Below are 24,817 nucleotides of genomic sequence, written 5' to 3' on the forward strand. Positions count from 1 at the left end.
GAATTTGGTAGGCTAGTATCCTTAACGATTAGCGGGGAAAATGCTACACTGGCCCAGAGTCAGCGAAACACAGAAAAACACACAGATGATGACTACAGGACGAACAGACGAAGTGTAACCAGTTAGGCAAGTCCTTATGGTCTGGCACAGAGTGATGATGCGTCACGGAGAGGGAGTTGAGCAGGGATGACAGCAGCTCACTTCCAACCACCAAACGAGCCTCTGTTTGTATTTTGCTGTATAAGGTGTTCCATCCTTGCCATGGCAGACCCGGGAATCGAGCCCACGCCACATCGTACTCCGGAAGCTAGCGTGCTAATCACTAGCCTACCAAATTCATGACTGTGGTGGACCAGGGGCGGCTTTCTCCTCGCTACAAGTCTCAAGTAAGGAAGGCAGTAACGATGCTTACTTAGCCATCCGCTAGACACGCATGTGTGTGTGTGTGGCTTTATGCATGTTTAGACACCATCAAAACAGTAGGTGTTCCTACTACTTCAAAAACAACCCCAAGTGGAATTCATGTAAAGAAAACTGCAGAAAACCCAGTTTCCCCTGGGTGTAGATCTAGGATCAGCTTCCTCGCCCCCAATCCTATCCTTAACGATTAGCGGGGAAAACGCTACACTGGCCCAGGGTCAGCGAAACACAGAAAAACACACAGATGATGACTACAGGACGAACAGACGAAGTGTAACCAGTTAGGCAAGTCCTTATGGTCTGGCACAGAGTGATGATGCGTCACGGAGAGGGAGTTGAGCAGGGATGACAGCAGCTCACTTCCAACCACCAAACGAGCCTCTGTTTGGCACACATTCTTAGTTCTGAGTCCCAAGCGGCACCGTATTCCCTACATAGAGCACTGCTTTTGACCAGAGCCCTACAGGAACCTTATAAGCCCTGGTCAAAAGTAGTGCACAATATGGGGAATAGGGTATCATTTTAGACATTCTTGCAGCTCTGAGAGTCAGAGATATAAACATAGAAAGAGACCCAGGGCGTAGTAGTAGTAGTACCATCACATCAGCACATGGTCGGTAATGCACCAGCTAACCTGTCTGAGCCCTCTGGAACTCAGACTGACATGACTGGTGACCGTGGAACATGGGGTGAACTGGCGGTCACTGCTCTGTCTGTCTGTGTGAGTGTCTGTCTGACTGTTGATCCTCTGTCTGTCTGACTGTTGATCCTGTCTGTCTGGCTGTCTGTCTGTCTGTCTGACTGACTGACTGTTGATCCTGTCTGTCTGACTGTTGATCCTCTGTCTGTCTGTCTGACTGACTGTTGATCCTCTGTCTGTCTGTCTGACTGACTGACTGTTGATCCTCTGTCTATCTGTCTGACTGACTGTTGATCCTCTGTCTGTCTGTGTGAGTGTCTGACTGACTGTTGATCCTCTGTCTGTCTGTGTGAGTGTCTGACTGACTGTTGATCATGTGTCTGTATGTCTGTGTCTGTCAGTCAGATGCACTGCGGTATAGAATTGTTAATAACTTTTGATTCCTGCCACCCAGAGACATTGATGGAGAGCTTACTGCGAGTGTGTGTTACACCCATATGGAGTGACATTTAAAGGGTTTAGTAGGAGAAACCTGCAGATCCTCATCTCAATAACATAGAGAGCTCCCTCTCTCCCTCCCTCCCATACTTATCCTCTTCTCCCACTCCCTCACACCATAATTACTCTGCGAGTGGAGGACATTCCTCTGTGCGCTCAATCTGTGGCTTTTGTCCCAAATGGCACCCTATTCCCTATTTAGTGCACTACTTTTTGACCAGGTTAGGGTTTATGGGTTTGGGTTAAGGAAAATAGGATTTCAATTGGGAATCAATGAAATTGTAAAAAACAAACACGTTTGTGGTGTGGAAGAAGAGAGGAGACCTTTTCAGAGTCCTGTGGGTTGAGGTTTGGACTGGACCAGACCCAGTTAGAAAAACAATGCTGCTCTGGCATCCTGTTGCCCTCTCTCACACACACACACACAACCACTGGGGGAAAGGGTCAGAGAGAAAGAGGGCAGGAGAAGGAGAGAAAGAGAGCAGTCTGCATACAGATGTGGTGGGAGAGCAGTGGAATTCCTCTCGTCATTCCCCCTCCGCTCATCCTCCCAGAGCGAGAGAGATTACAACCCCAAGAGTGAGAGGAGAGACGAGGGCCCCGTCACTGAGCCCTTTTCATCAGGGGACACAGAGGAAGAAGAGAGGAAAGGAAAGGAGTGGAGAGGAGAAGAAAACAGAGGAAAGGGAGGGGAGGAGGGGGATCCTCCACATATGCACATCCTGCCCTACCCTTCTGCCCTTCCCCCAGGGCATGCAGTGTGAGAGGGCAAGAGAGAGAGCGAACGAGAACGATAGAGAGAAAAAGAGAGAGAGACATAATATGACAGAGAGAGCGACATAACATGACAGAGAGATTGACCTAGAGAAGAGGCTCCTTAGCAAGCTCGTCCTGGGGCTCTGATCACAAATAGACCCCACAGAGCCCGAAGACAGGAACAGCAACACAAATAGACCCAACCAAATCATGAGAAAACAAAAAGATAATTACTTGACACATTGGAAAGAATTTACCAAAAAACAGAGCAAACTGGAATGCTATTGCGTCCTAAACAGAGAGTACACAGTGGCAGAATACCTGACCACTGTGACTGACCCCAAATTAAGGAAAGCTTTGACAATGTACACACTCTGTGAGCATAGCCTTGCTATTGAGAAAGGCACAGTAGGCACACCGGGCTCTAAAGAGAAGACAGGCTATGTGCACACTGCCCATGAGGTGGAAATTGAGCTGCACTTCCTAACCTCCTGCCAAATGTATGACCATATTAGAGACATGTTTTCCTCAGATTACACAGACCCACAAAGATTTCGAAAACAAATGCAATTTTGATAAATTCTCACATCTATTGGGTGAAATACCAGTGTGCCATCACAGCAGCAAGATTTGTGACCTGTTGCAAGAAATGGGCAAGCAGTGAAGAAGGAAACACCATTGTAAATACATAGCCATGATTGTCACGCCCTGGCCATAGAGAGGCTTTTTATTCTCTATTTTGGTTAGGCCAGGGTGTGACTAGGGTGGGTATTCTATGTCCTTTTTTCTATGATTTTCTATTTCTTCATGTTTGGCCGGGTGTGGTTCTCAATCAGAGGCAGCTGTCTATCGTTGTCTCTGATTGAGAACCATACTTAAGTACCCTTTTCCCCCACCTGTTTTGTGGGAAGTTAACTTTGACTTTGTTCAGGGCACATAAGCCCAAAGCATCTTGGTTTGGTTTGGTTTGGTTCTTTGTTTTGTCGGTGTCATTTTTAATAAAAAGAAAATGTACGCTTACCATGCTGCACCTTGGTCCAGTCCTTCAGCCAGCCGTGACAATGATATGACATTTGAAATGTCTCTATTTCTTTGAAACTTTTGTGAGTGTAATGCTTGCTGTTAATTTTTGATCGTTTATTTCACTTTTGTTTATTATCCATTTCACTTGCTTTGGCAATGTTAATATATGTTTCCCATGCCAATGAAGTCCGCTGAATTAAATAGATAGAGAGGAGAGACAGAGACACACACACACACAAAGGGGAGGGCAAAAAGAGTGATGTAGAGAGAGATGAAAGGAGAGAGGCTCACACAGTCACACCAGTCCTGACAATGTGCAGAGGACAAATACAGACTAAAGAGCATGGAAACCAGAAGAGGGGGAAGAAAAAGCCAAATCATTTTTGACCTTTTAAGATTTATGTGGCCTTTGCTTATAAAACAGATGTATGATCTTCATTTGCGCCAGTTTGCTACTGCAGGAAAACAATCCTGCAGCAACAGGAAATTATCATTTTCATGTGGATTATAAATAATGGACTTTTTTTCATAAACCTCAAATACACTACAAGTTTCAAATGTCCTCCATTGGAGGAAAGTATTCCTGCAACAGGGTGATCAAATTAAGATCCTACATCTGTACTATGTCTACTTGGAAGATGCTGTGGGTTCTCTGCCTCAGCCTGGCGGCCAAAGAACACATATTGGTCTCGTGTCAGTCAGCCCATCAGTCCGCCCGTCAATCAGTCCAGCCTAGTCTTGGCCTGCCAATTCCCATACAGCCCTGCCAGATCAGGAAACGAGCCAGGATCGGAAGACACATGGGGAGAGGGTGTGCACCACAAGGGGCAGGGAGATTTCCTGTCTGAATCCCAAATTACACCCTATTCTCTATATAGTGTATTACGTCCGACCCAAAGCCCATGTGGCAGTTCTGTATAAATCGCCGTCTCTGGTCAAAAATAGTACACTATAGAATGAATACTAGAGTGTCTTTTGAGACTTGGCATTTGGTCTGGCATGGCACTGTGCCCAGGCATCTTCTGGGAATTGTCTGGGCATAGGGCAGGTTCAACACAGCAGTTATGCGTGGCCTCTACATGACTGACAGCTGTCACCTTGTTACAGTTTCCAGATCATGATGATGGAAGAGGATTCAGTCCAAACAATGACAATCTGGTACCAGCACACACACACACAAACGCACGCACACGTGTGCGGACACACACACAATATGTCCACTTGCCCGGGAACACGCGCAAACCCACCCACCTCACGCACACCCCCCCTCCACACACACACTACCATTAGGCCCCACAGAGAGTTTGACCTGCCTCTGATGTTGGGTGCATTTCAAGGGCACTCAAACCAACACACACACACACACACACACAAAACACCTTTCTATTAGCCTGAGCAAACCCAGAGCATGACCCATGTGTTGTAGCTGTGGAGGCTGCAGGACAGGACTGAGAAAAACACAGGGAGGAACATTTGAGGGGAAAGCCAATGTGAGACAGGAAGTGCCAATGAAGAGGGGAAGAGAGAGAGGGGAAGAAAGAGAGGGAGAGCGAAAGAAGGCTAGAGATAGCGAGAGAGAGAGAGGGTCGTTCCATGTCATTTCATCAAGCCATGACACCCACCATCTCAGATTGATCTGAAATCATTTCTACATTTAGGTGAGATTAGCATTCCTACAACATTATTTTGTTGAAATACAATTTGATCTCTGAGAAATTAAGCTAATTGGCTGCACCCCAGGCCTTTTTAAATTGACAGAATTCATATAATATTCAATAAATATAGTACCTAACATTCGATTTGGACCAAACTTTTTTTGAACATTGAGGAAAGCAAATAAATGCTCAAAAGCCACCCATGGACCCGTAACACCCCACGCTAATCCCACCCTAACAACGAGTATAGAGTATCAGTTCTCTATGTCTGACAAGTAGTATGGAACTACGGCTTGGAGTACTGTTTCTTCATCCTATGTAATGTATTCACAGTGAATTTGGTGAAGTTTTTTACCCCTTGTTCAGAGAAATTAGTCGTGGAAGTTGGTTGGTTTATGTCCGATCCTACATCCTGATACCCAGGTTCTGACCACTAGATGTAGCTGTTCCTACGATTAAGTGATTTTTTTTTTTCAGAATCCCACTCCCCTTAATGTTAAAGGGATAGTTCACCCAAATGACATATTGGTTTCCTTATCCTATAAGCAGTTTATGGACAAGATATGACAGCAACCCGTAATTTTTTTGTTTTTTACCTGGCCACTGTTTCAAATGATAACTTTTAGCATGTGTGGCACAAATCCAAATGAATGGTACCTACACTCAGCAAAAAAAGAAACATCCCTTTTTCAGGACACTGTCTTTCAAAGATAATTTGTAAAAATCAAAATAACTTCACAGATCTTCATTGTAAAGGGTTTAAATCAATAAAAATCCATTTAGCCTCAAATAAATCATCAAACATGTTCAATTTGGTTTAAATAATGCAAAAACAAAGTGTTGGAGAGAGAAGTAAAAGTGCAATATGTGCCATGTAAAAAAGCTAACGTTTAAGTTCCTTGCTCAGAACATGAGAAAATATGAAAGTTGGTGGTTCCTTTTAACATGAGACTTCAATATTCCAAGGTAAGAGGTTTTAATATAGTATTTATAGGACTATTTCTCTCTATACCATTTGTATTTCATATACCTTTGACTATTGGATGTTCTTATAGGCACTTTAGTATTGCCAGTGTAACAGTATAGCTTCCTTCCCTCTCCTCGCCCCTACCTGGGCTCGAACCAGAAACACATCGACAACAGCCACACTCGAAGCAGCGTTACCCATCGCTCCACAAAAGCCGCGGCCCTTGCAGGGCAAGGGGAATAACTACTCCAAGTCTCAGAGCGAGTGACGTTTGAAACGCTATTAGCGCGCACCCTGCTAACTAGCTAGCCATTTCACATCGGTTACACCAGCCAATAGGCTGATAGGCTTGAAGTCATAAACAGCGCTGTGCTTGCAAAGAGGTGCTGGCAAAACACACGAAAGTGCTGTTTGAATGATTGCTTACGAGCCTGCTGCTGCCTACTATCACTCAGTCAGACTGCTCTATCAAATATCAAATAATATTCTTAATTATAACATAATAACACACAGAATTGGTCATTAATATGGTCGAATCCGGAAACTATAATTTCAGTGAAATACGGAACCGTTCTGTATTTTATCTAACGGGTGGCATCCCTAAGTCTAACTAGGCAAGTCAGTTAAGAACACATTCTTATTTTCAATGACGGCCTAGGAACGGTGGGTTAACTGCCTTGTTCATGGGCAGAACGACAGATTTTTACCTTGTCAGCTCTGGGATGCAATCTTGCAACCTTACGGTTAAACTAGTCTAACGCTCTAACCACCTGCCTCTCATTGCACTCCACGAGGAGCCTGCCTGTTACGCGAATGCAGTAGAAGCCAAGGTAATCATAATCAATAGTTAACTACACATGGTTGATGATATTACTAGTTTATCTAGCGTGTCCTGCGTTGCATATAATCGATAATCGTTGCATGACTGTACCTAACCATAAACATCAATGCCTTTCTTAAAATCAATACACAGAGGTATATATTTTTAAACCTGCATATTTAGCTAAAAGAAATCCAGGTTAGCAGGCAATATTAACCAGGTGAAATTGTGTCACTTCTCTTGCGTTCATTGCACGCAGAGTCAGGGTATATGCAACAGTTTGGGCAGCCTAGCTCATTTACGTAATTATGACATAATATTGAAAATAAAAATAATCGGCATCCAAAAATACCGATTTCCGATCTTCACAGAGAAGTGGCGGTTTTGTCTCACCAGGGGTGATGGTCAGATTCACGTTTATCGTCAAAGGAATGAGCATTACACCGAGGCCTGTACTCTGTAACGGGATCGATTTGGAGATGGAGGGTCCGTCATGGTCTGGGGAGGTGTGTCACAGCATCATTGGACTTAGCTTGTTGTCACTGCAGGCAATCTCAACACTGTGCAATGCAGGGAAGACATCCTCCTCCCTCATGTGGTACCCTTCCTGCAGGCTCATCCTGACATGACAATGCCACCAGCCATACTGCTCGTTCTGTGAGTGATTTCCTGCAAGACAGGAATGTCAGTGTTCTGCCATGGCCAGCGAAGAGCCCGGATCTCAATCCCATTGAGCACGTCTGGGACCTATTAGATCGGAGGGTGAGGGCTAGGGCCATTCCCCCCAGAAATGTCCAGGAAGGTGCAGGTGCCTTTGTGGAAGAGTGGGGTAACATCTCAAATTTGGTGCAGTCCATGAAGAGGAGATGCACTGCAGTACTTAATGCAGCTGGTGGCCACACCGGATAATGACTGTTACTTTTGATTTTGACCCCGCCTTTGTTCAGGGACACATTATTCCATTTCTGTTAGTCACATGTCTGTGAAACTTGTTCAGTTTATGTCTCAGTAGTAGAATCTTGTTATGTTCATACAAATATTTACACACGTTAAGTTTGCTGAAAATAAACGCAGTTGACAATGAGAGGACCTTTATTTAGTTTTGCTGAGTTTATTTGAAACAGTGTAAAACAAAACCATGGATTGCTGTCATACCTTGTCCATAGACTGCTTACAGGGTAAGGAAACCAATATTTAATTTTGTCATATGGGTGAACTATCCCTCTAACATTGAGGGGGGATTCTAGAGGTCAGACGTTGGTAATATCAGGATGTAGATTTGGACATTAAGCAACTTCAATGACTAATTTCTCTGAACGGGATGCTACTTGTCAGACATAGAAAACTGATTCTACTGTATGTACTCATTGTTGGGGTGGGATTGGCATGGGGTGTGGAGGGTCCGTGGATGGCTATTAACCATTTCTGTGGATTCCTCATGTCTAAGGTAGGTACAAATCAGATATTATAATATATAATATTAGATATAATATTTATTAAAAACTATATCAAACCTATAAATTAAAATGGCCAATTTGGGTGCAATCAGTTAGCTTAATTTTTCAGAGATCAATTATATTTAAACAAAATAATGTTGCAAGAATGCCAATCGTATCTGTTTCTAACCACAGAAACAATTTCAGAACAATCTGAGATGGTGAGGAACGAAATCTTCTTTCTTGTGCTTTTTTAGGTGGAAGACCCGGGAGAGAGAGAGAGAGAGGATAAAGGGAGGGATAGAGGGAGAGTGTCTCACGCCCCATTGAGCGATCCCCCATAGGGCCTGATTCTGCTGACCTGATTTCCTTTATTTTATCTTCCACTATGTTCTCAGGGCACTTGAAGTACATGAGAAGCTGGCTGTCCTAATCAAATCCAAGTTTATCGGTCGCGTACACAGTTTAGCAGATGTTATAGCAGGTGCAGCGAAACGCTTGTGTTACTAGCTCCTAGGTCAATTTGAATGAAAGACAGTCAATCTAGGAAGTGATTCGAATTTCAAAAGCAAACATGGCTTGATTGAGAGAATTAAAAACATTTAAAATTCAGTTTACCTCCTGAATTGAGTAACTTTTCAATTCCAATGGACCATAATCCTGCTTACAGGAGTAGTTTAACTGGGCTTTTTCCTCCATAGAATGACATATAGAACCTCTATGGTCCCCTCCCCCATAGAAACAGATTCTATATTATATTTCTATGCCTTCCACTCCTCCCTGTCATCTGGGCTGATGACACAGTGAAACTGATCAACCTCAGGAGGCACAGGAGCCAGCAGGCCCTATGGGGAAGGATGGAGGGTGGCACTGACTTTTATCTCGGTTCATCTGCAGGGAAACTAGTTACTAGGGATGTGCATCTTTCCCTTTCAAGAACATTTTGATTACGTATCTAGATACCTGGGCTGCGATTCTGTTTGATTAAAGAACGAATCGATGTGTTTTCACACGTTCACATTTGTTGCGTAAAGACATTCATTTTCCATTCTACATTCAAATCTACTGATGATAGAGCTAATGAGCTGGGCCTCTCTGAGCTGGATATGTCTGAGATGATTTGTATGTCTGTGTGTGTGTTTTTGTGTGTAAATGATGTATGTCTATGGGGAATACTATGTAGACACCTGATCTGAGCCATAAGGGAGACTAGGCATCTATGTAGGCTGTTTTTTTTACCCACTAATTAACTTGTAATTTTTGCAGATTAAGAGTTTGAAGCTAGTAATGTATCAATATTTATCGTTTACAAATGAGCTATGACATAGCCAATTAATCAGTGGGGAACCGCCAGGGCCCTTTAAGCCCTCAGAGAGGGCCTAAGGAAAGATACAAATCTGTATATATTTTTGAAATATTATCATTTGTAATTTTGTTTTCATTGATTTAATCTTTTTGTCTTATTTTTAATGATATTCCTTTTGAATTCCTTCAGTTTGTGTTGGAAGAAATAAGGGTAAGCATCCAAGAGAAAAAATATCCAATCAGAATTTTTCTTTGGCGGTCTCACGGTAGAAATAATCTAGCTGGGCTCAATGCTCATTGGCTAGGCCCTCAGGCTTTGAATAGAAGGCACCAGCCAACGTCATTGACACTGACTTCAATTAGAGCAGCATTTTGGAATGACAGTAGAATCAACCAATCACAAATTGTCTTGTAATAGGTGGGACAATTGTATGATGCCTCAAGGCCCTCTAGAGGGCCTAAGTATACATCACTAATTCAGAGCCAATAGTGAGCCTTATCTTGTTTTTTCACGCTTGAGCCTAGCTAGCTGGCTAGATTTTTGCAGTGAGTGTATGTAACGATGACAATTGCAGAGAGAGTAATTGAGGACGATGTGATGGCTAAATTGTTAGCGTCTCCCTTTTCAAGACTAACCTTAAATGAAAAGTTCAATCTTGTACAGACCGGGAGACCAACTCCTGAACTGCATGATTTGGTGCAACGAGGAAAGAGTTTTGAGAGGCATTTTCAAGTGAATAATTATGAGCGCTATCCGTGTGAGCCTGTGAGCTGACAAAAAAAGCTTTACTGTTGGAATCGCCCACTCTCCAGCACCAATAACAGCTCAACCTGGACAACTGGTTTCAAAGATTTAGCCTGTTTGACAAAGTCAGCACTTCGACACCAAAACTCAACTTCACACCTGCGAGCTACAGTGAGTTTGAAAACATTTGGGGAAACAAGAGTAGACCTTAATGAGCAGGGAGATTCTAAAGTGCCTTATTCATGCAGTTGTGTTTTTAGGCATGCAAGAATTAGCATTCAGAGGACATGATGAGGGTAAAGAATCAGCTAATAAGGGAAACTACTTGGAAATACTGGATTTCTTGGCTGATTTAGCTACGGCTACCGTGTTCACAGGCACTTCCAGCAAAATCCAAAATGACCTGATACACGCAGTCATGAATGTAATGACAGATGTCATGATGGAAGAATTGAAAACCCCCTTTGTAACCATCATGGTTGAAGAGACGACAGACATCAGCAATAATGTAGCCCAAATGTCTTGTGTTGCGTTACACTACCGATGGTGGTGTGAAGGAAAGGCTTTTCAAATCTGAGGATGTAACTGAGGATAAATGGGCAGAAGTGCTTTCTGTACGAATGATCATCTTTTTAAAAGGAGAATGCACGGCCAAAGTTGAGGCACAGTGTTAAGATGGGGCCGCAGTCATGGCCTCTGGTATAAACGGAGTACAATCCAAGGAGAAAGAAACTATCCCGCAAACTCCGTTCATTCATTGCTATGCGCACACTCCTAATCTGGTGATGTCTGGTGATGTTACATCTTGGTGGCCTAGCATTATTTTTCTCAAGATCTGTCAAATAAACAAAACTACTGGATGAAATATGCCAGCGAAGACAACCCAGAGTGGCGCCAACACGATGGAACTTCTCATGCTTAGTTTGCACTGTGTGTGAAAAAAAGGCGGAACTCATTGAACTCTTTGAATACATGTCATAGTGGACCATCCCGATGACTTTGATGAAGACACCGTTCACAGCGCAGATGGATACAGAATGCACCTGACAAGCTTTGAGTTCTGCTTCCTGCTATCTGCGTTGTAATCCATACTCCGATGTGCTGTTTGGAATATTGCAGAACAGGGAGTTTGACATGCAGTTCTGCTTGTCCAGGGTGGACGACTTCTGCAACACCACAGAGAGGGAAAAATGAAAAGTAGATTTCTTCTACGAGAACACTGAGTGAGAGCGGAGTTCCAAGAGGGCGCAGGACACATACGCAAGGAGACGTTCGCGGGCAGTATCAACAGCTACACAGTGCGATCATCGACAACATTGTCACTCAGCTAAGAAACAGGTTCAATGACCATGAAAGGCTCATGTTCCTTGCCCTCCTTGACCCACAAAAGTTCCCAATATAAAGGGAAACGCCACTTTCCAAACGCTGCATTCTCCTGTCTCGAGGAAAGCTATGGCCCTAAATTTGATTTGCCGCGGCTTAAAACAGAACTCACCGTTATGTACTAAATGTCTGACTTCGAGGGTAAGAGCCTGGATGATCTGCTCCACTTCCTCCAGCAGAAGAGATTAACTGATAGTACACACCAAATTGTATCTCCTTACCTGTCTTGTTTTGACCATCCCAGTGTCCACTGCATCAGTAGAAATAACATTTTCTGCACTAAAAAGGATCAAGAGGAGCAGGAGCACCAGGAGCACCACTGGACAGGCCCGACTGTCAGCCCTGGCCTTGATCTCAATCGAAAAATAACTAATTTTGAATTTAAAATCAAAAGACAAGCTATCTGAACCTGCCATTGCCTGTTTCATAAAGAAGGACAGGATAATGGACTATTGTTTTTAAATGATAAACATAATGGTGAGTGGACATTTTGTTTTCATCTACAGTTTGCTTTTTTCTGCTCTCTCGTTCATGTCATTTTGTATACAATGTGTAAAATATTATTTCAACTTTAGATCACTGGTTGTGTGGTAAAAACAAAGGTAATGATGTTGCAATTGGAAGTACTGGGTACATGACATTTAGTGTTGTGGTGCATTTAAAAAAACAAAATGTTGCATGCAGGAGAACATCGAATACAGCGCAACTCTTTTCTCTCCGATAGCATATACTGTTGTGGTCTGGAAACAATGTGAGTAGTTGTGTGGTTGAATTCATTCCACCACTATTTGAGTGACAGTTTGTTTTGGCAAATGCTGCTTTGAAGCGGCACAACCATATTTTCTTCTAACGTGGTTCATGCTATCGATATTTGCAAAACAAAGGTCTCAAGTCATGCTCTGTATACACAGGCATCCGAGTTCTCTATCTATGACGCCAGATTTTTTTCCACAACTGAGGTCCTAGCTCCAATAGTCAAGGTTCGCCACTGCTATTAATACATAGCACAACTTTGGATTTCAACCCTATATCAAAATTTGAATGGTTTTGACTGTTTGGAAGTTTAGTGAGCGCTTCTTTTCCTCCCACTTCGGCCAAGCAGTGCGCCTCGCAAAAGTGATTCATGTTTATGAAATTATCAACTTTACCCCGTATATCTAAAAATATACACCATATACACCATTCTTGTTTAAAGCGAAACTAACAAAACTACCGCTGATGGTGAACCTGCAATATCAAAATATAATCTATTGTAAACCCTGTTCACCACGGCAGGTAGCCTAGCGGTTAAGCGAGTTGGGCCAGTAACCGAAAGGTTGCTGGTTTGAATCCCCAAGCCGACTAGATTAAAAATCTATTGATGTCCCCTTGAGCAAGGCTCTTAACCCATATATTGCTCCTGTAACACGGAACCCAAACCAATTGTATTAATTTGGGTCCAGGTCGAAAAGCATTAAACATGTATGGCAATTTAGCTAGTTAGCTTGCACTTGCTAGCTAATTTGTCCTATTTAGCTCATTTGTCCTGGGATATAAACATTGAGTTGTTATTTTACCTGATATGCACAAGTTCTTCTCTACTCCGCCAATTAATCCACACATAAAACAGCCAACCGAATCGTTTCTAGTCATCTCTCCTCCTTCCAGGCTTTTTTATCTTTGAATTTATATGGTGATTGGCATCTAAACTTTCATAACTTTCATATCGATTGCGCAACCAGGGGTGGAAAGACCTTGGATCATTGTTACTCTAACTTCCGCGACGCATATAAGGCCCTGCCCCGCCCCCCTTTCGGAAAAGCTGACCACGACTCCATTTTGTTGATCCCTGCCTTCAGACAGAAACTAAAACAAGAGGCTCCCACGCTGAGGTCTGTCCAACGCTGGTCCGACCAAGCTGACTCCACACTCCAAGACTGCTTCCATCACGTGGACTGGGAGATGTTTCGTATTGCGTCAGATAACAATATTGACGAATACGCTGATTCGGTGTGCAAGTTCATTAGAACGTGTGTTGAAGATGTCGTTCCCATAGCAACGATTAAAACATTCCCAAACCAGAAACCGTGGATTGATGGCAGCATTCGTGTGAAACTGAAAGCGCAAACCACTGCTTTTAATCAGGGCAAGGTGTCTGGTAACATGACCGAATACAAACAGTGCAGCTATTCCCTCCGCAAGGCTATCAAACAAGCTAAGCGCCAGTACAGAGACAAAGTAGAATCTCAATTCAACGGCTCAGACACAAGAGGCATGTGGCAGGGTCTACAGTCAATCACGGACTACAGGAAGAAATCCAGCCCAGTCACGGACCAGGATGTCTTGCTCCCAGGCAGACTAAATAACTTTTTGCCCGCTTTGAGGACAATACAGTGCCACTGACACGGCCTGCAACGAAAACATGCGGTCTCTCCTTCACTGCAGCCGAGGTGAGTAAGACATTTAAACGTGTTAACCCTCGCAAGGCTGCAGGCCCAGACGGCATCCCCAGCCGCGCCCTCAGAGCATGCGCAGACCAGCTGGCCGGTGTGTTTACGGACATATTCAATCAATCCCTATACCAGTCTGCTGTTCCCACATGCTTCAAGAGGGCCACCATTGTTCCTGTTCCCAAGAAAGCTAAGGTAACTGAGCTAAACGACTACCGCCCCGTAGCACTCACATCCGTCATCATGAAGTGCTTTGAGAGACTAGTCAAGGACCATATCACCTCCACCCTACCTGACACCCTAGACCCACTCCAATTTGCTTACCGCCCAAATAGGTCCACAGACGATGCAATCTCAACCACACTGCACACAGCCCTAACCCATCTGGACAAGAGGAATACCTATGTGAGAATGCTGTTCATCGACTACAGCTCGGCATTCAACACCCTCCAAGCTCGTCATCAAGCTCGAGACCCTGGGTCTCGACCCCGCCCTGTGCAACTGGGTACTGGACTTCCTGACGGGCCACCCCCAGGTGGTGAGGGTAGGCAACAACATCTCCTCCCCGCTGATCCTCAACACTGGGGCCCCACAAGGGTGCGTTCTGAGCCCTCTCCTGTACTCCCTGTTCACCCACGACTGCGTGGCCACGCACGCCTCCAACTCAATCATCAAGTTTGCGGACGACACAACAGTGGTAGGCTTGATTACCAACAACGACGAGACGGCCTACAGGGAGGAGGTGAGGGCCCTCGGAGTGTGGTGTCAGGAAAATAACCTCACACTCAACGTCAACAAAACTAAGGAGATGATTGTGGACTTCAGGAAACAGCAGAGGGAACACCCCCTATCCACATCGATGGAACAGTAGTGGAGAGGGTAGCAAGTTTTAAGTTCCTCGGCATACACATCACAGACAAACTGAATTGGTCCACTCACACAGACAGCATCGTGAAGAAGGCGCAGCAGCGCCTCTTCAACCTCAGGAGGCTGAAGAAATTCGGCTTGTCACCAAAAGCACTCACAAACTTCTACAGATGCACAATCGAGAGCATCCTGGCGGGCTGTATCACCGCCTGGTATGGCAACTGCACCACCCTCAACCGTAAGGCTCTCCAGAGGGTAGTGAGGTCTGCACAACGCATCACCGGGGGCAAACTACCTGCCCTCCAGGGCACCTACACCACCCGATGCTACAGGAAGGCCATAAAGATCATCAAGGACATCAACCACCCGAGCCACTGCCTGTTCACCCCGCTGTCATCCAGAAGGCGAGGTCAGTACAGGTGCATCAAAGCTGGGACCGAGAGACTGAAAAACAGCTTCTATCTCAAGGCCATCAGACTGTTAAACAGCCACCACTAACATTGAGTGGCTGCTGCCAACACACTGTCAATGACACTGACACAACTCCAGCCACTTTAATAATGGGAATTGATGGGAAATGATGTAAATATATCACTAGCCACTTTAAACAATGCCACTTTAAACAATGCTACCTTATATAATGTTACTTACCCTACATTATTCATCTCATATGCATACGTATATACTGTACTCTATCATCGACTGCATCCTTATGTAATACATGTATCACTAGCCACTTTAACTATGCCACTTTGTTTACATACTCATCTCATATGTATATACTGTACTCGATACCATCTACTGCATCTTGCCTATGCTGCTCTGTACCATCACTCATTCATATATCCTTATGTACATATTCTTTATCCCCTTACACTGTGTATAAGACAGTAGTTTTTGGGAATTGTTAGTTAGATTACTTGTTCGTTATTACTGCATTGTCGGAACTAGAAGCAAAAGCATTTCGCTACACTCGCATTAACATCTGCTAACCATGTGTATGTGACAAATAAAAATTTGATTTGATATGATTTGATTTGATAATATTACCACAACAACAGTTCGTCTTTCAATCAACCACGTGGGTATAACCAACGAGGAGATGGGAGAGGCAGAACTTTCAGCGCGATCTGCGTCAGAAATAGAACTGATTTCTATTTTAGCCCTTGGCAACGCAGACGCTCGTTGGCGCTCTCGAGCAGTGTGGGTACAATAATTGAATAACATGGATTTCTACATTTATTTTGCGACGCACGCGACGTGTCTGGTCTGGTCAGCATGTAAGATGCTCTGGATAAGAGTGTCAGCTAAATTACTCAAATGTAAAGCCAGCCACGTCGCGGACACCAACGCCTCGCTCCCGGGTAGGTAAACACCTTCTTTGCCTACTTCGAGAAAAACAATGTAACTCATGAGGACTGTGTGCTCCGATCTCTCTGGCCGGCATGAGAAAGACATTTAAGTGTGTTAACCCTCACAAGGCTGCCGGCCAAAGCCGCATCCTCAAAGCATGTGCAGACCAGCTGGCTGGAGTGATTACGGACTTATTCAATCTCTCCCTATCCCAGTCTGTTGTCCCCACTTGCTTGATGATGTTCACCATTGTTCCTATACCCAAGAAACTGAAGGTACAGTAGCATGCAAAAGTATTAACCCCCTTGGCATTTTTCCTATTTTGTTGCCTTACAACCTGGAATTTAAATAGATGTTTGGGGGGGGGGTGTATAATTTGATTTACACAACATGCCTACCACTTTGAAGATGCAAAATATTTTGTGCGAAACAAACTAGAAATAAGAACTTGAGAGTGCATAACTATTCACCCCCCCAAAGTAAATACTTTGTAGAGTCCCCTTATGCAGAAATTACAGCTGCGAGTCTCTTGCGGTATGTCTCTATAAGCTTGGCACATCTAGCCAGTGGGATTTTTGCCCATTCTTCAAGGCAAAACTGCTCCAGCTCCTTCAAGTTGGATGGGTTCCGCTGGTGTACAGCAATCTTTAAGTCATACCACAGATTGTCAATTGGATTGAGGTCTGGGCTTTGACTAGGCCATTGCAAGACATTTAAATGTTTCCCCTTAAACCATTCAAGTGTTGATTTAGCAGTATGCTTAGGGTCATTGTCCTGCTGGAAGGTGAACCTCCGTCCCAGTCTCAAATCTCTGGAAGACAAACAGGTTTCCCTCAAGAACTTCCTTGTATTTAGCACCATCCATCATTCCTTCAATTCTGACCAGTTTCCCAGTCCCTGCCGATGAAAAACATCCCACAGCATGATGCTGCCACCACCATGCTTCACGGTGGGGATGGTATTCTCAGGGTGATGAGAGAAGTTGGGTTTGTGCCAGAAATAGCATTTCCTTGGCGTCCAAAAAGCTCCATTTTAGTCTCATCTGACCAGAGTACCTTCTTCCATATGTTTGTGAAGTCTCCCACATGCCTTTTGGCAAACACCAAACCTGTTTGCTTATTTTTTTCTTTAAGCAATGGCTTTTTTCTGGCCACTCTTCTGTAAAGCCCAGCTCTGTGGAGTGGACAGCTTAAAGTGGTCCTATGGCCAGATACTCCAATCTCCGCTGTGGAGCTTTGCAGCTCCTTCAGAGTTATCTTTGGTCTCTTTGTTCCCTCTCTGATTAATGCCCTCCTTGCCTGGTGGACGGCACTCTCTTGGCAGATTTGTTCTTTCCATTTTTTAATAATGGATTTAAATGGTGCTCTGTGGGATGTTCAAAGTTTCTGATATTTTTTTTAGAACCCAACCCTGATCTGTACTTCTCCACAACTTTGTCCCTGACCTGTTCGGAGAGCTCCTTCTTCATGGTAACGCTTGCCTGGTGGTGCCCCTTGCTTAGTGGTGTTGCAGACTCTGGGGCCTTTCAGAACAGGTATATATATATATATATATATACACTGAGATCATGTGACACTTAAATAAAGTCTACCTGTGTGCAATCTAACTAATTTTGTGACTTCTGAAGGTAATTGGTTGCACCAGATCTTATTTAGGGGCTTCGTAGCAAAAGGGGTGAATACATATGCACGCAACACTTTTCCGTCTTTTATTTTTTGAATTTTTGAAATAAGTAATTTTTTCCATTTCACTTCACCAAATTAAAAACTATTTTGTGTATGTCCGTTACATTAAATCCAAATAAAAATCTATTTAAATTACAGGTTGTAATGCAACAAAATAGGGAAAACGCCATGGGGGATGAATACTTGTGTAAGGCACTGTAACTGAACTAAATCACTATCGGCTAGTAGCCCTCACTTCTGCCATCATGAAGTGCTTTGAGAGGCTAGTTAAGAATCATATCATCTTCCCCGACACCTTAGACCTAGACCCACTACAATTGTCATACCATCCCAACAGATCCACAGATGATGCAATCACCACTGCACTGCACATTGCCCTATCCCACCTGGAAAAGAGGAATACTTATGTGAGAATGCTGTTCATCGCCTACAGCTCAGTCTTCAACACCTTAGTGCCCTCCAAGCTGTGAAACTGGTTCCTAGACTTCCTAACAGCCCGACCCCAGGCGGTGAAGGTAGGCAACAACATATCCGCCTCCACAAGGGATGTGTGCTCAGCCCCCTCCTGTACTCCCTGTTCACCAATGACAGCGTGGCTATGCACATCTCCAACTCAATAATCTAGTTTGCTGACGACACAACAGTGGCAGGCCTGATTACCAAGAATGACGAGACAGCCTACTGCAGGGATCATCACCTAGTTCATCAAATGTCTACCCTGCTAGAGCTGCCAGGATCAAGTGTAAGTGCTGTTATTGTGAAGTGGAAAAATCTAGGAACGGGACCACTGAATGCTGAAGCACGTAAAAAAATTGTCTGTCCTCGGTTGCAACACTCACTACCGAGTTCCAAACTGCCTCTGAAAGCAACGTCAGCACAATAACTGTTCATTGGGAGCTTCATGAAATGGGTTTCCATTGCCAAGCAGCCACACACAAGCTTAAGATCACCATGCGCAATGCCAAGCCTCGGCTGGAGTGGTGTAAAGCTTGCTGCCATTGGACTCTGGAGCAGTGGATATGCAATCTCTGGAGTGATCAATCACGCTTCACCATCTGGCAGTCCGACGGATGAATCTGGGTTTGGCGGATGCAAGGAGAACTCTACCTACCCCAATGCATTGTGCCAACTGTAAAGTTTAGTGGAGGAGGAATAATGGTCTGGGGCTGTTTTTCGTGGTTCGGGCTAGGCTCCTTAGTTCCAGCGAAGGTAAATCTTAACACTACAGCATACAATGATATTCTAGACGATTCTGTGCTTCAAACTTTGTGGCAACAGTTTGGGGAAGGCCCTTTCCTGTTTCAGCATGACAATGCCCCCTGGCACAAAGCGAGGTCCATACAGATATGGTTTGTCGAGATCAGTGTGGAAGAATTTGACTGGCCTGCACAAAGCCCTGACCTCAACCCCATCAAACCCCTTTGGGATGAATTGGAACGCAGACTGCGAGTCAGGCCTAATCGCGCAAAATCAGAGCCTGACCTCACTTATGTTCTTATGCAAGTCCCTACAGCAATGTTCCAACATCTAGTGGAAAGCCTTCCCAGGAGTGGACATATAGCAACAAAGGGGGAACCAACTCCATATCAATGACCAGGTGTCCACATACATTTACAACAATAACAATGTCTCCACTGTATTTAAGATCAATTTGATGTTATTTTAAAATTGACAAAAAAAAGGCTTTTCTTTAAAAAACAAGGACATCTCTAGGTGACCGCAAACTTTTGAACGGTAGTGTATTCCGGACTCTGACATTGCTCGTTCTCATGTTACTTGTTCTGATATTTCTTAAATGTATTTACATTTTTTGTTTATTGAATTGCTAGATGTTACTGCACTGTTGGAGCTAGAAACGTAAGCATTTCACTGCACCTGCAATAACATCTGCAAATCTGTTTACGCAACTAATAAACTTTGATTTGATTAGATTTTGACACACACAATGTACGACTGCATGGGCTCACACGCGCGCGCGCGCACACACACACACACACACACACACACACACACACACACACACACACACACACACAACCCCACACAGTTAACACACAATGTATGCTCATACACACAAACATCACTACATCAAACATCTGCTATCCGAGCAGCTAACCAATGACTGCAGCTGTACATAGTCTATCGGTAAATAGCCCACCCAATTTTACCTACCTCATCCCCATACTGTTTATATTTATTTACTTTTCTGCTTTTTTTGCACACCAATATCTCTACCTGTACATGACCATCTGATCATTTATCACTCCAGTGTTAATCTGCAAAATTGTAATTATTCGCCTACCTCCTCATGCCTTTTGCACACAATGTATATAGACTCTCTTTTTTTTCTACTGTGTTATTGACTTGTTAATTGTTTACTCCATGTGTAACTCTGTGTTGTCTGTTCACACTGCTATGCTTTATCTTGACCAGGTCGCAGTTGCAAATGAGAACTTGTTCTCAACTAGCCTACCTGGTTAAATAAAGGTGAAATAAAAAATAAATAAATAAAATGACATCACCTGTTCCTTTACATTGTACATATGTCATCCCCACATCTAAAGACCTGTAATAATGAAAGTTGGATTTGTCCTGTCCTTTACCTGTCAGGTGAGTCATCAGGGAGACTAGGCATCACACACACGGACAAGCAACCCCCCACACACACACACACACACACACAGAGCGAAAAAGGATTTGTTCTGCCCTTTACCTGTCAGGTGAGTCATCAGGGAGACTAGGCATCACACACACGGACATGCAACCCCACACAGTCACTCACACAATGTATGCTCACACAGAGAGGAAAAGAGGATTTGTCCTGTCCTTTACCTGTCAGGTGAGTCATCAGGGGGATATCAGGTGTCAAACACTGTCACATCCTAGCACTGTGTGTGTGTGTGTGTGTGTGTGTGTGTGTGTGTGTGTGTGTGTGTGTGTGTGTGTGTCAAACACTCACATCCTAGCAGTGTGTGTGTGTGTGTGGTACTATACAGGCTTGGCACAAATGGTGGGCAAGGACCTGTCATAATGAAAGTGAGTCACTGGGTTTTCCCACTCCTCTATAATTGTCGCTGCCCCTAGGTACAGATCTAGTATCAGCTTCCCCTCCCCCAATCCTAACCTTAACCATTACTGGGGAAAATGCAATACTGATCCAAGATCTGGGGGAAACTTCACCTTAAACCACAAATGTCATTTCAGAGCTGTGGTGGCAGTAACGTTAAGACTTGATGTGACAGCCAGGGTGACAGATACCTCAGAATCATTTCTAACACCTCACACATCCAACAATGATGTACTGATAAAAGCAGAGAGAATAGCATAGAAACCCATAGTGAAGATCTGTCTCAAAAATAATGATTGAAAATAAAAGGAGAGATGAGAAAAATAAGGGAGAATTGAGAATCAAAGCTGAGATACTAGCATGCACCTCAAGCACAACCCACGTGCACACACACACACAGGCCAGCTCTATAGATAGGCACTAGTGGCGGTCGGTGCTGTTTAAGGTGAGGGAGGACGATGTTTTTTTTTTCATGAGCATGGTCTTATTTCTATTACAGCATATTGGATGACTGTCATTCATATTCCATTCATCCAGTTCAATGTAACATTGCTAGGTTTAGGCTAACTATAATGACTCAAATGTTTCCTATACCCATCATGAGGTTGCTACAACCTAGCTTACAAATAAAAGAACACATATGGAAATATTTTAGTAATCAAGGTGCTAGACAGTGACACATTCAATACCAAACAAGAGCTTCTATTGGACAAATTCAAGTATGTTTATCCCCATTTTGTTCCCTTTGTTTCCGTTTAAGGAACATGTTTTAAACAGAATTGGTGGAATGAACACACCCCTCATCACCCGTAAACACAGTTCACGTTCATAGCAGCCACATACAAACTGCATGATCACTTTGCTCATTGTATATTCCTTCTTGCATCTACACGCTCTACAGTGCTCACAGCCTACATTGTCACCATATTAGCTAACGTCATAGTCAACATGGCGACTAGAATTAAAACGTTAGAAAACAATCACGAGGTGTACAGAAAGCAGTTTAGCAGTTACACCGGTGGGCCCTGGTGGCAATACATTTCTAAAACCAAAAGCCTACCTTGACTTGGAAGACTTCCACTGTTGGATAGCCATGGTCAGCTAGCTAACATAGCATCCCTTGCTGTTTGAGCCAGGTGTTTGACTAGGCTAAACTAGCTAGCTGCATTTTCTGGCCAATTAGGTGAAAGTTTAAAAATAAATACAACAATATATAGCTCTCTGCTTCTAAGTCATTTTTTAAAGGGAAGAATTTGTTCAAAACTGTTAAACTATTGTCTTTTTCTTTGAGTCAACTACTCACCACATTTTATGCACTGCAGTGCTAGCTAGATGTAGCTTATGCTTTCAGTACTAGATTCATTCTCTGGTCCTTTGATTGGTGGACAACATGTCAGTTCATGCTGCAAAAGAGCTCTGATAGGTTGGAGGACGCCCTCCGGAAGTTGTCATAATTACTGTGTAAGTCTATGGAAGGGGTGAGAACCATGAGCTTCTTAGGTTTTGTATTGAAGGCAATGTATCCAGAGGAAGACTAAAACTAGCTGTCCTCCGGCTACACCATGATGCTACCCCAGAGTGTGCTGTAAAAGCAACTGTGGACCTTCATTGAAAAACAGTGTGTTTTAATCAATGGTTAGGTGACATAAAACTATACTAAATATATTCATATCACAATAGAATAACTTTTTTAATATTTCACTATTTTTTAAATAAAATTGACTGAGGATGGTCCTTCACGTCCTCCTCTGAGCAACCTCCACTGGGTACGCACTACACAAACATCTGCCAGAGCCAATTAATGTTAATTAAATGTCAATCCAACCGAAATGTGTGATTTAATTTTTTAAATTTTAATTATGGATACTTTTGTATTTGCATTATTATTATTTATTTTATTTACACACAACTGGGATGATGTTACTGCCGCGTACGTCATTCAGTATCTTCAGCTTGAAGCAGGAGGGCATTTCCCGCGGAAAGATAAGGACTAGGCTACAACCAGGTCCATTATTTATTTATTTCCCGGAGGCAGCATGGAAAATACCGAACACCACTAGAGAATACACGGCTGCTTCGATTTTAGCAGCCAATCTCCTTACATTTAAAACGTTGAGATGGGCAACGTTAAGAATACGCATTCACAACCTCGACCCATGTCCTCCGAAAATCACTGGAGAATACACGGCTGCTTCGATTTGAGCAGCAAATCACCTTACATTTAAAACGTTGAGGTGGGCAATGCTAAGAATACGCATTCACAACCTCGACCCATATCCTCTTCAAATGCAACATTGTAGCCCATTCAAGAAAATCATTTACATGAATGCAACATTGTCTCTCGCAGCATCAAGACAAACTCCCCTTCACCGAAAACTTGCAGGCATATCACAGTTGATATCACCATTCAAATTTAGCAGCTGTGTTCATTCAACCCAAATCGCATTAACACAATTATGAATGTCAAGTTCGTCAGGATCTGGGCGCAATGGTGCGGCTCGCATCTCCAACAATCAATTCAAAATCAACGGGTGGCTATAGCGTCATTGTAGGTACAGGGGGGGCGGTGAGTGAATAAAAAACACTACACGTTGAGCTCTAACAATATAGGCCTACTGAATAAGGTACAGTCATAACCTTTGTTTTTCCAATTGACCCACCGTCACTGCCGAATGCCTGACAGCATTGGATGCCGTCTGCCTTATCTCCGCCGCACTCCCGGGCTTGAGCAGGTTTTTCGTGAATCTCCGGGTCGATTCCGCTGCCATTTCAGAACGGTCCACACTATTCCTCTGGTTCAAGCGCCGACGTTCGCCCAGATTTACAACGCGTTTGTCTATTGCAAATCCAATGTATACGCCAGCAACGGCTCTGCTCCCCTCCTCGTCTCGCTGCTGCTTCTACTAGGCTACTAGTACTACACAGCAGCCCTGCTTGCGTAGGCTACAGATGCCTATTCAGCGAGATTCTACCAATGCCCCTGCGCTACAGAGTCAAAGGAAGCGGAACTAATGGCCCATCTCTCTCCAACCCCTGGGCTGCAAGAAGCCTTTAAACTATTAACGTTTTAATAATTTAACATAGGCTGGGTTTTCCCAAACACAGTACGCCCAAACCCCTGCTATTTGATGAGGATTATCTGTTGCTATAAGTCTACGAAACGTTCAAATTGGTCATACAACTAAATTCTAAAAGGCTTGCAATAACAGTGACCATTATGCCCATCATTTGGCCTCTGCCACAGGCCTAGACCAGGCCAAGGAGAGAGGAGAATAACATCCAGAATGTCATCAACTCATCAGCAGTCCACTCAGGACCATCGTTAGAGAGGGAGGAAAAATGGTCACACAGCGACCTATTGTGGTGGAATAGGCTAGTGCAAGACGTTCATTAATGGTTGTTTTTTTTCTATAGGTAGCATTATCATAATAGGCTACACAACGCTGTGGCATGGTTGCAACATTGTTGGGCACTATACTGTATATCCACGTTGAATACAAGCCATCGTCGGATATGATATCTGGTATGTTCGCATTGAACCATTAACAAGTCCTATTTTGCATTAATGACAATATTAGCTGGCTATCAGTAAGGAATAAACGCAAAATGTCCTACACATTTGACAAGTCCAAACCATAGCCTATGTCCTTCTGAAAACACGATTCCTATATGATGATGGCAATCCAATAGACATACATTCGTCCACTCTTGTCCTTCTCGTGCTTCTGCACTAAGCATTCAAGTGAAACCATCCCATCCACGGATGTC

General features: G+C 43.7%; 1 protein-coding gene across 2 annotated transcripts in view; it reads right to left on the minus strand.

The window, feature by feature from the left end:
• dock10 (dedicator of cytokinesis 10) overlaps positions 1–24,228 on the minus strand; it is a 185,030-nt gene extending 160,802 nt beyond the window's left edge. For both annotated transcript variants that reach the window (XM_024444381.2, XM_024444380.2), the window contains exon 1: positions 23,710–24,228. In XM_024444381.2, coding sequence (XP_024300149.2) covers positions 23,710–23,817 — 108 coding nt within the window. In that variant the 5' untranslated portion in view covers positions 23,818–24,228. The remainder of the gene's footprint in view (positions 1–23,709) is intronic.
• Between the last annotated feature and the right edge of the window lie 589 nt (positions 24,229–24,817).

The sequence above is a fragment of the Oncorhynchus tshawytscha genome, linkage group LG14, assembly GCF_018296145.1.
Source record: "Oncorhynchus tshawytscha isolate Ot180627B linkage group LG14, Otsh_v2.0, whole genome shotgun sequence".
Taxonomy (NCBI): Eukaryota; Metazoa; Chordata; class Actinopteri; order Salmoniformes; family Salmonidae; genus Oncorhynchus; species Oncorhynchus tshawytscha.